The sequence below is a fragment of the Balaenoptera ricei genome, chromosome 3 (assembly GCF_028023285.1).
Source record: "Balaenoptera ricei isolate mBalRic1 chromosome 3, mBalRic1.hap2, whole genome shotgun sequence".
Taxonomy (NCBI): domain Eukaryota; kingdom Metazoa; phylum Chordata; class Mammalia; order Artiodactyla; family Balaenopteridae; genus Balaenoptera; species Balaenoptera ricei.
This window is the reverse complement of record NC_082641.1, coordinates 174427260-174444532: the sequence shown is the minus strand read 5'-3', so window position 1 is coordinate 174444532 and position 17273 is coordinate 174427260. Positions and strand designations below refer to the sequence as shown.

Here is a 17273-nt window from a genome sequence, read left to right as displayed (position 1 = left end):
TGGGCCCAAGTGGACATTCTCCACTTCACTCCACCCCTATTCTATGCTCCTGTAGGGGTGGGGAGTCGGCAACATGGAGAAAGGGGGTGGACGCTGCTGAGGATGTCCAGAGGAGGGAGAGATCCCTCCAGGAAGGTTCTCTGAGTGAGGCTGGCCCAGCTAAGGGGCCTCATGGGCCAGCCCACTCTCTGTCTCTACCTCAGCCCAGGCAGAGCCCAGACCTGGGCCTTGACCCCTCCATGCCAGACCCCCAGCTGCCCTGTCCAGAGATATCCAGAGTGAGGGTCCAGTGGTACCCCCATTCCTCCCATCCCATGGACTGTGGCTGATGACTCTGGTGACCTGGTCTGTGGTAGATGGGATCCAGCTGCGTGCGACTGGGGGGTCACATTCCCTCAATCCCCTGCCCACTTCTGAACCCTGCTCCCTTCAGACCTGGTGGTGATTCTCCACAACAGGAATCGGTTGTTCCCGTGTTACCATGCAGTTTCTCTCTTTGGCTTCTCCTGCTTCTATAAAGACCCTTGGAGACACCACCTCTCCCACTACCCTGCCCGCATGCGTTGAACATCTCCTGTGGGCTTGGTTACCATAAGCTCCAAGAGGACAGGGAGATTTTGGTTGTTTGTTTGGTGTGGTGTCCCCAGTATTAGGGACGGAGCCTGGAACATGGGAAGTGCTTAATAGATGTTGGCTACAAAAATGAGTAAACGAATGGGTGAATGTTCCTGAAGCTCACCCGAACCTTTAAAGCCTGCAAACGGTCCCTTGTGACAGCCCCATGTGACTGCCTTCGGCATGCCCGACTAATTACCCTGCCACTGCCTTCGCCCCTCTTTCTCCAGCCCCGGGACAGGCTGCATTACCTTGTAGAATTCTATGCCCATCTGTGTCTGTCACAGCCTTTTGTCAATTTTGGGCACTTGAATCTGGGGGGGCATGCGAGGGCCTTCCTGCTCCTCTCTTGCATTCACCTTTCTCTCCTTCACTCCTGACCCCTCCCCCCCTTCTCCTGTCCACAGTTGGTTCCTGAGTATGGTGAGCTGCCCCCAAAACTCACCAGTGGCCTTGCTGGTGTGGCCATGGCTGGAGTCTATATAGCTGAAACCACTGGGATACGGTTCTAAAATTCGAGGGGTGATGACCGTGGCTATTGCTGGTCCTGGACATCCTTAACATTCTACGGATATACCGCATCCTGTCTGGGGCTTGAGGCATGGGAGCCATCTCAGAGTACCCCAGAGCAGAGTGTGGGAAGGGATTGAAGCAGTCTGGAAGAGCTTCCCTCAATCCTGCTGCAGCCTCAGACCCAGGGCCAAAATAGGGGAAGCTGTGCATAGGATCCTGAGGCTGTGCCCACCCCATCACGAGAAGGCTCAGAGTCACTCAACAAGCACTTATTGAGGGAATTCCCTGGCTGTCCAGTGGTTAGGACTCCACGCTTTCACTGCCAAGGGCCCAGGCTCAATCCTTGGTCGGGGAACTTAGATTCTGCAAGCTGGGTGGTGCGGCAAAAAACAAAACAAAACAAGCAAACAAACAAAAAACCACACACACACACACACACAAAACACAAACATTTATTGAGAGCCTCCTTTGTAGCAGGCACCGTTCTAAGTGTTGAGGAAAAGCAGTAAGCAAAAAAAAAAAGATTCCTGACCTGGGGGAGCTGGCATTCTCGTGGAGGAGACAGAAAAAAGACCCATGTTCTTTTCTTTTCTTTTTTTAAAATAAATATTTACTTATTTATTTGTTTGTTTTTATTTTTGGCTGTGTTGGGTCTTCGTTACTGCACGCGGGCTTTCGGCGAGCGGGGGCTACTCTTCGTTGCGGTGCGCAGGTTTCTCATTGCGGTGGCTTCTCTTGTTGCAGAGCACGGGCTCTAGGCGCTTGGGCTTCAGTAGTTGCGGCACATGGTCGCGGGCTCTAGAGTGCAAGTTCAGTAGCTGTGCGTGGCACACGGGCTTCGTTGCTCCGCGGCATGTGGGATCTTCCCGGACCAGGGCTCGAACCCTTGTCCCCTGCATTGGCAGGCGGATTCTTAACCACTGCGCTACCAGAGAAGTCCGAAAGACCCATGTTCTATAGAAATATTTTCATAACTATATGCAGCTTGAAAAAATATTAAGTGCAACTTCAGAACTGTTTAGGATATGATTTTGTCTATCATCTTGTGAATCTTCAGTGATTTTGAACATAGAACATGTAACCTTTTGTAATTAACAGCAATTTTTAGTCCCTTTTTTGCTTGTGTGTAGAGCTTGATTCTTTGTGTTTTGTGTATTAATTTAGGTATTTAGATTTATGCCTTCCGTCATTCTGCCATCTCAAACAAAGCATCAGAATACTTTCATTAATTCAACAAATTAATTACTTAAAACAAATACGTGTTGTGTGCTAGATCCAGAAGGAAATATGAAATTAATTTGAAAAAGGAAAAGAAATTTAAGTTCTCCAAGTACTTAGAGTCTGTTTCCAAGAAAGGGTATATTTTCATGAAGTAAAAATGTAAAATGCTACGTGTAATTAACAAAAGGGCTGATATTAATAAACAGATTAAGAATTGTTTAAAAAGAAATATTTTATAGCTTGAGCTGTGCATGGTGATTACATGGGTGTATATGTATATAAAAATTCACTGAGCCCTCGATTAAGATGTGTGCATTTTACTTTAAGTAATATCTCAATTAAAAATACTTTAAAAGTGATAATTGATTCATTGAGCTATAATTTGTACACTTTTCTATATGTATGATATACTTGTAAAGTCTATGTAAACACTTCACAACCATTAGGGTGGCCATTATCAAAAAAATAGAATCTAACAAGTGAAGAAAGTGAAACTCTTGTACACTCCTGGTGGGAATGTAAACTGGTTCAGCCACCATGGAAAACAGTATGGCAGTGCCTTAAAAAAAATTAAAAATGGAATTACCATATGATTCAGTAATTCCACTTCTGGGTGTATACCCCAAACGACTGAAAGCAGGGACTTGAACAGATAGTCACACACCCATGTTCATAGCAGCATGATTCGCAATAGCCAAAGCAACTCAAGTGTCCATCAGCAGATGAATGGATAAACAAAATGTAGTATATACATACAATGGAATATTATTCAGCCTTAAGAAGGAAAGAAATTCTGACACATACTACAAATAGATAAACCTTAAGGACTTTATGCTAAATGAAATAAACCAATCACAAAGGGACAAATACTGTATGATTCCACTTATATGAGGTACCTAGAGAGTAATCAAATTATCATGGAGACAGAAAGTAGAATGATGGTTGCCAGGAGTTGGGGGAGGGGGAGAGTGGGGAATCACTGTTTAATGGGGGCAGAGTTTCAGTCCTGGAAGATGAAAAAAGTTCTGGAGATGGATGGTGGTGATGGCTGCACAAAAACATGAATGTACTTAATATCACAGAACTGTACACTTAAAAATAGTACATTTTATGTTATATATTTTACCACAATTTTGAAAAAGTCTACTTAAAAATGATAAGTGATAACAGAGAATAGTGAAGCAGAAGAAGGGAGGAGGTGCAAGAGGGGTTTGCAGTTTGAAACTGGCTGGTTAGGAGAAGGTGTCACTGAGCAGGTGATCTTTGAGTAAAGACCTGAAGGAGGTGAGTGAACCATCTGAAGATTTGGGGAACACTTTGGGCATAAGGAGCGACTGCAAAGGCCTTTGGAGTGGAGTGAACTGAGGGAAATATGAGGAGGTCAGAGTGGAGTGGGGGGGGGGCTCCTGGGCTCCCCCAGAAAGCCCTGGTTTTAGGCTATTAATTACCCCAACAGATTAGCACATAAAATGGGGGGTTGGCAGTGGCAGAGGCTCCAGGCGATGACATTTCTCCGCTCCCATAAAGCCACTTCTGCAATCCCTTGGCCTCCATGACACAGGGTGCTGGCAGGGGGACGGAAAGATACAGCCACCCTTAGGATGCCTCCAGGACTCTGCGCAGCCGCAGCACATCTGCCATCGAGATTCCTGTGATTGGCCGATCTAAGAGGCACTACAGCCAATCAACTGCCGGTCCAGAAGGGCTTGCGCACCCTCCCCAGCACATTGACAGCCACGTGGGCAGCTGCTGGGAGTGCTACTGCCCTCTGCTGGGCGTGCCCAGCTATGAGTAGGCGCAGTTCGATCTGCTCAGCTGGGTCTGGGTGAAGGCACGCGTGGGCGGTGGTGGGCTCACCAACCTGGCCGCAGCCTTTAGAGCTCCCATTGTTCCTCTTCCTAGTGAGGCAGTTGCGGCTCTCATTTTCTAATTTATCCTTCCAGAAGTAGTTGATTCAAACACAGACATGCACTTTTTTTTTGGGGGGGGGATTTTTTTTTTTTTAAACACAGAGCACAATAGTATGTGTGAAGCCCTGATGTAGACCCTTTAACACGCAGTCCTCAAAACAACTCAAAGAAAATAGCAGCTTCACAGTGGAGGATCCTGGCAGACATCACTTTAACCAAGGGGCCAAGGTTAACATCATCAGCAATAAGTCATAGTGACATCATAAGCCCTTGGTATGGGAAGGGAACATCACCTTTCTGGTATCCTTCTCACTAAAGCAAAATCCCCACTCTAATCAAGACAAACCAAATTGAGAGACAGGCTATAAAATTACTAACCAGTGCTCTTCAAAAGTGTCAAGGTCGTGAAAGACTAAGGGACTGTCACAGAACAAGGAGTCTAAGAAAACATGACAACTAAATGCCATGAGGGATCTTGGATTGGGTCCTGGAACAGAAAAAGGACATGAGTTAAAAAACTGGAGTCTGTAGTTTATTAATAGTATTGTGCCAAGGTTAATTTCTTAGTTTTGATAAGCGTACTATGGTTATGTAAGATGTCAACAGTAGGGGCAGGAGGGTGAAGGGTATTTGGGAACTCTCTGTGCTATTTTTTTTGCAACTTTTCTGTAAGCCTAAAATTATCTCCAAACAAAAAGTTAAAAAGAAACAAGCCTACTGAAGCGGACACTATTAATATGCCCATTTTCCAGAGGAGGAAACTCAACCACAGAGACGTTAAGACACCTGCCTGAGATCACACAGCCAGGAAGCACCAGGGTATGCCCCAAACCCATGGAATACGGATCCAGAGGCCCCCCCCCACTCTTAACCACAGCACCACAGTGCCTTTATTTAATTGAAACAAAGTGCTGCATATTCTGCTGTCATCTTTGTCTGTCTCACGTGTTCCCTGTTGATAGATCTACAGGGTGACTTGTTATTAAAAGGCCACTGCAATAAATATGATTCTTCATACCTACACTTGTACTTCTTAGGAATATTCTAAAAAAGAGATTTGCTGGTTCAGAAGGTGTATTACATAGGTAGGGTTCTCCAGAAAAACAAAAAAAATGTATGTACATATACATATATATATTGATATATATGAGAGAGACGATTTATTATAAGGAATTGACTTATGTGATTATGGAGGCTGAGAAGTCCAAGTCCAAGATCTGCAGTTGGCAAGCTGGGGACCCAGGAGAGTAGATGATGTAGTTCCAGTCCAAGAACAAAGGTCTGAAAACCAGGAGCATCAACGGTGTAAGTTCCAGTCCAAGAGCTGGCAGGCTTGAGACCAAAGCAAAGCTGGTGTTTCAGTTCCAGTCTGAAGGCAGGAAAAGACCCATGTCCCAGCTCAAGGCAGTCGGGCAGGAGGAGTTCCTTCTTACTGGATGGGGGAATCAGCCTTTTTGTTCTATTCAAGCCTCCAACTGATCTGATGAAGCCCATCCATATTGGGGAGGGCAATCTGTTTTACTCAGACTGCAAATTCAAATATTAATCTCATCCAAAAACACCCTTGAAGACATACCCAGAATAATGTTTGACCAAGTATCTGGGCACCCCCTCTGGCCCAGTTGACTTGACACGTAAAAGTAACCACCAGAAAAAGGAAGGACACTTATCATTTTGAAAACTATCAACAAACTGCCCATGCCCATCAACGATGTTCCCTAAGCCTCCCCAGCATTTGTTGTTATGAGGTGTTCTGATTTTTGCCAATCCGGGCCACTCTTTTATTTTTATTTTTTTCATGTTTTTTGGCCACACCATACGGCATGCAGGATCTTAGTTCCCCGACCAGGGATCAAACCCGCGCCTCCTGCAGTGGAAGCGCGGACTTTTAACCACTGGACCACCAGGGAAGTCCTGTGGAGGGGGCTTTTTATTTTTTAAATTTTATTATTATTTTTAAAAATTTATTTATTTTTGGCTGCGTTGGGTCTTCCTTGCTGCATGTGGGCTTTCTCTGGTTGCAGCGAGCGGGGGCTACTCTTCGTTGTGGTGCACGAGCTTCTCATTGCAGTCGCTTCTCTTGTTGCAGAGCACGGGCTCTAGGGCACGCAGGCTTCAGTAGCTGTGGCACGCGGGCTCCGTAGTTGTGGCTCGCAGGCTCTAGAGCGCAGGCTCAGTTGTTGTGGTGCACGGGCTTAGTTGCTCCGCGCCATGTGGGATCTTCCCGTACTAGGGATCAAACCCGTGTCCCCTGCATTGGCAGGTGGATTCTTAACCACTGCGCCACAGGGGAAGTCCGAGGGGGCTTTTTAAAATCACTTATTCAAATGGAAGTTTTTATGGAGGCAGCCGTACGTATCCACTGTCAGGTGCAAACACTTAAATGAATAGCTCCCTCCTGCCCATCCTCTCACAGGCTGGGGGTGTGGGATACATTATTTTAGAGCAGGTGGTCAGGGAGGGCCTCTCTGAAGAGGGGACATCTGAGCAGAGGAAATGAGGGAGAGGGCTCACAGGCATCTTGTGGACATGTGTCGAGGTGGAAGGGACTACAAAGATGAGAGCGTGCTTGGGCGCTCAAGAAATGCACGTGGAAGGATGTGGGAGCACCAGGAGCAGCGTGACCCCGGGGGAGTGACTTGGTTTCTCTGAACCTTTTCTTTATCTATAAAAGGGTCTAAGGGACTTCCCTGGCAGTCCAGTGGTTAAGACTCTGTGCTTCCAAAGCAAGGGGCTCCGGTTGATCCCTGGTGGGGCAACTAAGATCCCACATGCCCCACCACCCTGCCCCCCTCCCCCCAAAAAAGGGGTCTAAGACTTTCCCCCTCAAGAGGGTGGTGGTGAGGATTAAGTGAGATTGTGCCTGGCACAGTGCCTGGCATGGAGTGAGCCCTCCAGAAACAGAAGCCATCCGGGGAAGGGAGAGCTAGGTAGGGGGTGGGTTTGGGGGTGCTGGCAGACGTGGTCTGCCAAGATAGGCAAGTGAAGGGGATGAGACTCTCCCGGACACAGGCGCAGAGGTGTGTGTGTGTGTGTGTGTGTGTGTGTGTGTGTGTGTTAGTTCTGAGAGTCAGAAAGTTTCTGGGGGATCTCCTAAGATTGAGGAAAGGCAGAGCTTTTCTTTCATGACTGTCCTGGACTCTTCGAGAAAAGAAACTCTATTCCTTACTAAAGCCCATCCTTCTCATTCAGGTGGCAAACTGAGGCACAGAGGGGCTGCGGCCTGGGAAGCGCCAAATAGGAGCTGAGTGGGGGGTCTGCACACCGGGCAGCCAGTGATGGGGGAGTCCCCTGGGGCTGGGGCCTCGGGATGGGATCAGTCCCCTCTCTCCGCCTCTACCCCCATCCATCAGACAGAAACAGAGACAATACAGAGACACTGAGAAAAACGGTGACCAAGAGGCGCGGAACAGAAAATGAGACGCAGAGACGGCGAGATAAAGACAGAGGAGACATGGGGACAGAGAGAAAGACAGAGACAGTGAGATGGGCAGATTCACAGAGACGCAGAGACAAAGGCTGAGACAGAAGAAGGCTAGGCGACGCTGAGAGACGGGCACAGAACGACCAAAAGACATTGCAAGAGATACAGAGACACCGACCCAGAATCGGAGGGACAAACGGACCCAAAAAGGGCTGCTCCCTAGGGAGACCCCGGGCTGCCCCGTCTGGGGGCAAGCCAAGTGCTCCCCCACTCCGCCCCCGTCGTGCCTGGGCAGTGACTTCAGAGCCAGCGCGGATTCTATAAATGGCCAAGCGACAGCGGGCCGGGGGGCGGGGCCGAATGAGTCAGCGCGTTGCGTCATCGCCGCCTGGATGCCGCCAGGCCCCGCCCCCGCCCTCCTGGGCCGCCAGGGGGCGCCGGCCGAGAGCCAGCCGAGGCGCGGGTCTTCTCATGCGCAGTAGCGACCTGTGGCTCGCTGCGAGCCGCTCAGCGTGGGCAGGATCCAGCAATCTACGCGTTTGAATCCTGGCTCCGCCACCCTGGAGCTGCGTGACTCCGGGCAGTCGGCTTCACCTCTCTGTGCAACATTTAGACCCCACATCATAAGGCTGCTGTGAGGAATGAGTTAACAGATCCAAAGCACTCAGTACGTAGTAGGAGCTAATTGTTTGCTCATTTTATGTATTTTAGCGTATCTTCAATATACCATTAGACGCTATCAACTTGGTAGTTGCCTTAGCCCAGTCGTTCTCAAATGGGAGCGATCTGCTGGCGACCCCTCCCCCCCCATAGCTTTCCCAGGGACATTTGGCAACCTCTGGAGACTTTCCTGTTTGTCAAGGCTAAGGTGGGGGGAGGTGAAGGGAGGAACGACTTCTCTGGCGGTCCAGTGGTTAAGACACCCCAGGGGGTTCGGGTTCGATCCCTGGTCGGGGAACTAAGATCCCGCATGCCATGCGGTGCGGCCAAAACAAAACAATGAAGACTAAGGTGAGGGGGGGGGGGCGTTGCTTCTGGCACTGAGTAGGTAGAGGCTGGGGATGCTGCTTAAAGTTCTGCAATGCCCAGGACAGACCCCCGCCCCCACGATGAATTATCCAGCCGGGATGTCAACAGTAGCAAGATTGAGAAACCCTGCCTTAGCCTCATAGCATTAGGGGCAGAGGCCCGGGTTCAAATTCTGCTCTGTCACTAGTGAGCTGTGTGACACTGGGAAAGGGATTCCACGCCCCCGTGCCTCAGTTTCCCCATCTGTAAAGTGGATATAATAGCAGCACCCACTTCTGAGGGTGTTGTGAGGTTTGAGTGGATACGTGTACAGCATTTGGACCAGGGCCTAACATAAGGGCTGTTGTCATTATCAGTACATCACGGCTGTGCCCTTAGCATGTGGCCAGCAAATTGCATGTCCTTGACGTATCATTAGTGTATGATATGGTTGCTGACATGTTATCCAAGTGTCACTAACATGGCCTGAACATACATGGCATGACGTGGGCATGTCATCCACCCCTGTGGTACAAGGGTGAGATCTGGACAGGTAGGGCTGCTTGCAGGTGTTCCCTCCAGGCCGGCCTGGCTGGGACAGGAATATATGGGGGTGTCCATGGCCTGGAACCCACTAACACAGCCACTCCGTGGTTCAGGCAACCCACAGGTGGATGGGGAGGGTGAGATCCAGGGTCTCTGCTCCCCCAGGTCCTTATGAGGGGATGGAGGGGACAGAAGTGGGGTGCCAGATTCTCAGCAGAAATACTGCTATTCCCTGTCTTTCCCTGTACCAGGCACTGCCCTGGGCATATTGGAGGCATTATTTTTTGGGCTGTGCCACCTGGTTTGCGGAATCTTAGTTCCCTGACCAGGGACTGAACCCGTGCCTCCTGCAGTGGAAGCACAGAGTCTTAACCATTGGACCACCAGGGAAGTCCCAGGCCTTATTTCTTCTGATCCTCATGACACCCTCATGAGCAGGCACTATCATTAGTCTATTTTACAGATGTGGCAACAGAGGCTCAGAGAGGGGAAGGGGCTGGCCTACATTTATAGACTATTGGTGTCTGGACTTAAAACCAGGGTGGCGCTCCATAAACTACCACAGGTGGTAGTCCTGCCTCAAGACAGGAGAGAAACGAAGAAAGATGACCTTAGAGGTGTGGGGAGATGGCCTCAGAGACAGACACAAAGAGACTAGGAGACCCAGCCAGAGGCCTAATGAACAGTGGGGAGTGGGGAAAGGTTGGTCTCTGTCTGGCCAAGCTGCCCGCCGCCCCAAAAAAGAATAACCCAGGCCGCCCCCCTAGGTGGAAACAATGACACAATCAGCTCCCAATACCAAGGCCCTGACATCACGAAGGGGGGCTGGCCAAGGTGGGGGGAGCCCCGCCCCTTGGCAGGCCTCTATGGCCAATGGGACGGCCTTGGAAGAGGCCCGGGCCGCCTCCCGAGCTTCAAAAACGTGTGAGGAGGGAAGAGGGTGCAGACGGAGCTTCAGCTGCTGCTGCCTTCTTCAGCGCTGCTGCCACCGCTGTCCACCGTCAGCCAGCATGTCCTCTGCTCACTTCAACCGAGGCCCCGCCTACGGGCTGTCAGCTGAGGTCAAGAACAAGGTAGGGCTGGAGGGCCTCCCCCCGACCTGGCCCACTTGCCCTGCCAGGCCAGAGGCCCCACACTTGGGGTTCCCTGGACCCCCTTCCTGCCTATCCCATATGACTTGGAACCTGAGAGAGAAAAAGGACGAGTATGGGGAAGGGGCTGCCTCCTCCCCGGCCTGAGCATCCCAGAGCCCTCAGCTCCTGTTGGGGTGTGAAATGGGGGGGCATGCAGGCAGTCACAGGTAAACTGAGGCGGTTGGTCCATTGTGAAACCCCACTTGATTAGAGTCCCCTGTTAACCCTTTTTGTTTCTGGGGGTCTGAGGAAGGACTTGATTTTGCCCACACCCCCTAGCCTGACAAAGAATTTGCGGCGTGCTCCAGAGCTGGGGTTCCTGGGAGGTGAGGCCCCAAGGTGTTGGAGATCGTGAAGGAAACGGAGAGGCTGAGGATGGGCAGAGAGTGGGCATTAGGGACAAAGCAGGGGTCTCCTAATTCTGGGGGTGGGAGGACATGGGGACATCGCCTTCATGCTATGGATGGGTAAACTGAGGTTCAGAAAGAAGAGGCAAGTAGCTCTGGTCCTATATAAGAGAGATTCAGAACTGGGCCCCTGAACTTGCGGCCCACGCCCCCCATGGGATCAGCTTCTCCAGGGCAGCGAGCCTGAAGTCCCCAACCCACTGGAACAAACCCTTGAGCGCTGCCCGGGGAGGAGTCCCAGCCCCATTTGACAGAGGGCAACACTGAGGCTCAGGGTGGCTTTTCCCAGGGTTCCACAGGCAGGAAATGGGGAGCTGGGATTGGGAACCTGAGTCGGGGGGATCCTCGGGGGTGGAGGAGGGGGCGGGTGCTCGGGCAGGAGACAGATCCCAGCGTCGCCCCCCCTCCCCCCAGCGCCGGCCCAGGAGCCGAGCGGAGCCGCCGCGCCATATAAGGCGGCCTCGGGAGCCCGGCCCGCGGGGCCGCGCTATATAAGGGCCGGTTTGCTTTATAAAGCCGGGCTGATGGGGAGGGGGGCGGCAAGGCCGGGGCCAGGTGAGGGGGCTGTCCCCTCCCCCAGGAAAAGGGGCGACCGGGTCTCCCAGGGGCCCAGAGCCTGTCTGGGCTGGGGTAGAGAGTTCTGGGGAAACGGAGGGGGGCAAAGTGGGAGAGGAGAGGTGGGGGAGAGACGCAGAGATACTGGAAGCCTGAGACTTGAGAGGGACGGATGGGGGAGGGCGAGCCTGGAGCAAGATAAGACTGAGACAGGGATGGAGAGGCGGAGAGACGGCTGAGCCCCATCCTCACCCTAGGCAGGGAACCTGGAGTCGGAGAGATGGAGAGAGACCTATGAAAGCAGAGACGGACGAGCTATGAGCCCCACCCCCAGCCGGACACGAAGAGATGGGGACAGGATGACAGGGCCTAGGAAAGACAGACAGCGCTGGGAGAGAGACTGAGGACACTGTGCCATGGGGAGAGAGACAGAGAAATACAGACATGCATGGGGCCAGGAGTTAAGGCAAAGACAGGCCCTCGCCCCGAGCCAGAGAGGGGGCCCCAGGGATGAGGACCCGGAGAGACACTGAGACCGAGATGTAAGACAGAGCAGTCCCCTGCAAGGCGGCATCCGGGGGCACCTCCTTAGGGCTCCTCCTCCCCTGCCTGAAGCTCCCAGGACGGGGGCAGGGCCAGGGGAAGCTAAACCCCAAGTTTGGTCTGGAGGGGGAACCAAGAGGCCAGGCGCCGCCCCCCAGCTCTGAGTATCTCGTTCTCCACCCCTTAATCCACATTCTGTGGTGCCAAACCTCAGAATGCCTGGAATGGCCCCCTGGGCAGGTGCCACCTCAACACTGGCCCTCAGCAACCCCCCCCGCCAACTGGACGTTGGGACAGAATTGCCTTAGTTGGGAAGGGACGAGGGAAGAGATCAGACCTAGGGAATCTTGGATTGGGCCTGGGAGCCAACCCTGCTCCCCACTGCATCCTCACCACCTTCTCTGTGTCCCCCACTGCCAGCTGGCCCAGAAGTACGACCACCAGCGGGAGCAGGAGCTTCGAGAGTGGATCGAGGGGGTGACAGGGCGCCGCATTGGCAACAACTTCATGGACGGCCTCAAAGATGGCATCATTCTTTGCGAGTGAGTGGGGCGCTCATGGCCCAGACTCTGCCTTGGGCTGCCCCCAACCCCTCATCTCTACTACCTGAGCCCCTCAAATGACCAAGAGCTCAGAGCTGGATTGGGCACTTCATATCTGATACCTTTGTTTTGAGGTATCAGATATAAAGATAATCACTGTGCCCATTTAACAGTAAAGAAAACTGAGCCTCAGGTAAAACACGTCGCCCAAAGTCCCACGCTGTTCCAATAGAAATGACTTCCGAATCTAGAGTCTGAACCGCCACGCATATGGGGCAGCCACATGTATGGTCTCTAGAGTCCCAAGAAAGGGAGGTCACGGCGAAAAGGCACTGGGCCACATCAGCTGTCCACTGCTGGCTTGGTGACCTGAGGGATGTGCCACAGTAATTTAAGTGGGCCCTGATTTTCTCCCCCTCTCAGAACCTAATCACTGAGGGAGAGGAAAACCCTCAACAGCTCCCAAGCCCCGATTCCAGATTCCACCTCCTAGATTTCACTGCAACCTTATTTCTGGGCGGGGCCCTGAGCCCAGCTGGGGTCCTGTCTTTTTCTCTGAGTCTGACCCAGGGCAGGGTGACCCTAAGAGCCAGAGCTTGTGCTAGGGAAGCTTCCCAAAGGCACAGCGTTACCAAGCCCTAGCTGCTGGCAAGAGAGGGGCTGGGGGATGTTGTTCTACCATATCCAAGGAATGGGGGGACGGCCTGGTGTCCCAGGCCTTAAAGAGTGCAGGGCCACCTACCCGTTTATGGAGGAGGTGCATTTATGGAGCACCTGCTGTGTGCCAGCCAGGTCTAGGCGCTGGGGATAGTGAACAAAACAGACTCGACTTGGGGCGCTTACAGACCTTTAGTCCTGGTGGGGGTGATTGAACAAATAATTGATGAAATAATCACATACTTGCCTGTGGTGGGAAGTGCCATGAGGAAGAGTCAAGCTGGGAAGGATGGGGGGCGGGGGGCAGGGGGCGAAGGGTTGCTGCTTTGTACAGAATGGTCTGGGAGGTCTTTCTGAAGAGGTAATATTGAAGCAGAATCTTAGATGAAGTGAGGGAAGTTGCCGGCAGGACATCTTAGGGAAGAGTGGGCCAGGCAGCGGGGACAGCCGGTGCAAAGGCCCTGGGGTGGGAGCATGCCTCAGTGATCAGGGAAAGTGGAGGGAGTTAGCTGGGGGCCAGATGGTACAGGGCCTCTTCGTCCTTCATGCTATGGAGTTAGGCTTTTATTCTCAAGGCAATAGGAAACCATGGGAGTGCTTTGAACTGGGGAGTAACTGGAAATTTTTTTTTTAACTGAAGTATAGTTGATTTACAGTTGTGTTAATTTCTGGTGTACAGCAAAGTTATACAAGGTCCTACTGTATAGCACAGAGAACTATATTTAATATCCTATGATAAACCATAACGGAATTGTTTTAAGAAGGCCATTTTAGCCATGGGATGACAAGCATCTGGAGGGGATGAGGTGGAAGCTGGGAGCCCAAGGGGAGGTCAAGGCAAGAGCCCAGGAAAGAGACACTGATGCCTCAGAGCAGGGCGGAGGTGGGCTTCTGGAAGTCTTCAGGAGGCAGAGTAAAAGGAATTGCTGAGGGATGGAATGTGGGGGTGAGAGAGAGGGAGAGGAGAGTCAAGGGCAGCGGAGGGCTTTTTTTTTTTTTTTAAATTTTTATTTATTTATTTATTTATTTTTAACATCTTTATTGGCGTGTAATTGCTTTACAATGGTGTGTTAGTTTCTGCTTTATAACAAAGTGAATCAGTTATACATATACATATGTTCCCATATCTCTTCCCTCTTGCATCTCCCTCCCTCCCAGCTTCCCTATTCCACCCCTCTAGGTGGTCGCAAAGCACAGAGCTGATCTCCCTGTGCTATGTGGTTGCTTCCCACTAGCTATCTATTTTACGTTTGGTAGTGTATATATGTCCATGCCACTCTCTCAGTTTGTCACATCTTACCCTTCCCCCTCCCCATATCCTCAAGTCCATTCTCTAGTAGGTCTGTGTCTTTACTACCGTCTTGCCACTAGGTTCTTCATGACCTTTTTTTTTTTTTTTCCTTAGATTCTGAGACCTGGAAGGCTGGGTTTACTGAGCTGGGGAGGATGGAGGGAGTTCTGTGGGGGGAAGTGGGTGTCAGGAGTCCAGGTACGGTTCATTTGATTTGAGACACCCATGTGGGGAGCTGGAATGGAGAGTAAGAGGTGGGCTGCAGGAAGATGTTGGGGAGTTGTTGGCATATGAATGGCATTTAAAGTCAAGAGAGGACTTCCCTGGCCGTCCAGTGGTTCAGACTCTGCGCTTCCACTGCAGGGGGCACGGGTTTGATCCCTGGTCGGGGAACTAAGATCCCACATGTCGCGCAGCATGGCCAAAAAAAAAATAAAATGCCAAGAGACTGGATGAGATCAAGGGGGTGAGTGTAGCCAGAGAAGAGGCCCCAGTCCTGAGCCGCGGGCTCTCCGAGGTATAGCGGTTCGCAAAAGAAAAGGAGATTGAAACATGGTCACGAGCGAGGCAGGTGCACCCAGGAGACTCCCCTACACCCTCCATTGGGAGGCTTCCCGACCTGAAGGAGTCTAGCTCCCCGGGGTTGGTTTCCCATCTGGGTCCTGCCTGTGTGTGCGGATGGTCTGTGTGGGGCTGCAGCTGGGGGCTGACTGCAGTGGGAAACAGAAAACAGCATAGCGCCCACTGACTGTCATCCTGACCCCTTGTCCCGCTGGGCTGGGCTTGGGTGGGGGCAGTAGGGGTCCCCTTCCTCAGTGCCCTCCCCTGCACCTTGCAGGTTCATCAATAAGCTCCAGCCAGGCTCTGTGAAGAAGGTCAATGAGTCCACCCAGAACTGGCACCAGGTGAGCCCAGACTCTCTTCACTCTTTCGACCCCTGGCCCATAGCCCCTCAGAGCTCCATTCAGACCCCCAACTCCCCTCCCACCCCTGACTGCCACCGGCTCCCCTCCAGCTGGAGAATATCGGCAACTTCATCAAGGCCATCACCAAGTACGGGGTGAAGCCCCACGACATCTTTGAGGCCAACGACCTGTTCGAGAACACCAACTACACCCAAGTGCAGTCCACCCTCCTGGCCCTGGCCAGCATGGTGAGCGTGGCTGAAGGGTGGGCATGGGGCCAGGGGGCCGCGGGCGCTCGGGGCTGGGATGCGGGTGGGGCCCCTTGTGCCCTCTGAGCCCCGCGTGGGTGGGAGGGGGAAAGCAGGTGCTGCTCAGGGTCTCCGAGGGGACAGTGTGGCCCAGGGGCTTCCTTGTCAGTCCCTGCCCCCCCTCGCCCTCCCCAGGCCAAGACGAAAGGGAACAAGGTGAACGTGGGAGTGAAATACGCAGAGAAGCAGGAACGGAAATTTGAGCCAGGGAAGCTAAGAGAAGGGCGGAACATCATCGGGCTGCAGGTACTACCCCTTCTTCACCCGGGTCTCACTGCTGAGCTGAGCAGAGGGTCAGGGAGTGGAGGAGGCCGGGAGGGCACCCTGGTCCCTTCAGGCTTCGGCAGGGGGGTGGCAGGATATTTGGCCTTTACTATATGCTTGGCATTTTTCCATACCCTAACTCACTCCTCCGACAGCTCTAGGGGGTGGGTACTGTTATCAGCATACCCTTTATACAGATGGGAAAACTGAGGCCTGGAGAAGATAGCTTACTTGCCAGGATTGGCCACGTGATGAGTGGCCGGGCTGGAACTTGAACCCTGGAAGTCAGGCCACCTATCAGTCATGTGACCCACCTTCTCTGGACCTCAGTTTCCAGTCTGTAGCCTGAGGGTGGAAACAGTGCCTCATTAGAGGGCCATGTTAAGTGTCTGCTGACATGAGTTACATCTCGTGGCCCACCGTGAGATTTGTAAGCCTCGGGGTGATTCTCCTTCTGGCTCCCTAGATGGGCACCAACAAGTTTGCCAGCCAGCAGGGCATGACAGCCTACGGCACCCGGCGCCACCTCTACGACCCCAAGCTGGGCACAGACCAGCCCCTGGACCAGGCCACCATCAGCCTGCAGATGGGCACCAACAAGGGAGCCAGCCAGGTGTGTGGGGGGCCATGGGGCGGGCTGGTGGGGCTGTGCCCCTCGTCGTCCCCTCGGCCTGACTGCACTGCCCTCCGCAGGCCGGCATGACCGCTCCCGGGACCAAGCGGCAGATCTTCGAGCCGGGGCTGGGCATGGAGCACTGCGACACGCTCAATGTCAGCCTGCAGATGGGCAGCAACAAGGGGGCCTCGCAGCGGGGCATGACGGTGTACGGGCTGCCCCGCCAGGTCTACGACCCCAAGTACTGCCTGACGCCCGAGTACCCGGAGCTGGGCGAGCCTGCCCACAACCACCACACGCACAACTACTACAACTCCGCCTAGGGCCCTGGGCCTCCCGCCTTCCCCTGGGGAGGCCGGCTGCTGCTCTTGGCAGGGCCCAGCCCGGCCCGCCGACCCCCTCCCCCTGCATGGTTCCTCCAGCCCCCTGGCACCTGCCTACAGGGTTAGCGTTTGGGGGGAGCAGACTGGGGGGGGGCCTGTGGGGGGGAAAGGGGGCTCCTCCCCGGGTCCAACATAGAGCTGGGTGTTCCCAGCAGCACCCAAAGGACGCACTGAGCAAAGCTACCCCGCTGTCCCCCACTCCCCCCAGGTGGGTCCCCCCAGGACAAGAAGCCCCCCCAAGCGAAGCCCCCAGAGCCCAGGCTCGCCTCCCCCCCCCCATTCCCACAGTGGGAGCAAACTGCATGCCCAGACCCCCAGCGGACACACGCGGTTTGGTTTGCAGCTGGCGTTAAGGGATGTGACAGCGGTGTTTGTAACGCGAGCACTTTCTTTTTCTACTTCACTGGAGCACAATAAATGGCTGTAAAGTCA

General features: G+C 53.0%; 1 protein-coding gene across 1 annotated transcript; it reads left to right on the top strand.

Moving 5' to 3' along the window:
- Nucleotides 1-10152: 10152 nt before the first annotated feature.
- On the top strand, nucleotides 10153-17273 carry CNN1 (calponin 1). The gene is made up of 7 exons (XM_059918328.1): nucleotides 10153-10310; nucleotides 12296-12417; nucleotides 15204-15270; nucleotides 15381-15518; nucleotides 15714-15824; nucleotides 16309-16455; nucleotides 16536-17273. Exons 1-7 carry the CDS (start codon nucleotides 10248-10250, stop codon nucleotides 16779-16781), a joined length of 894 nt encoding a protein of 297 aa, XP_059774311.1. The 5' UTR covers nucleotides 10153-10247; the 3' UTR covers nucleotides 16782-17273.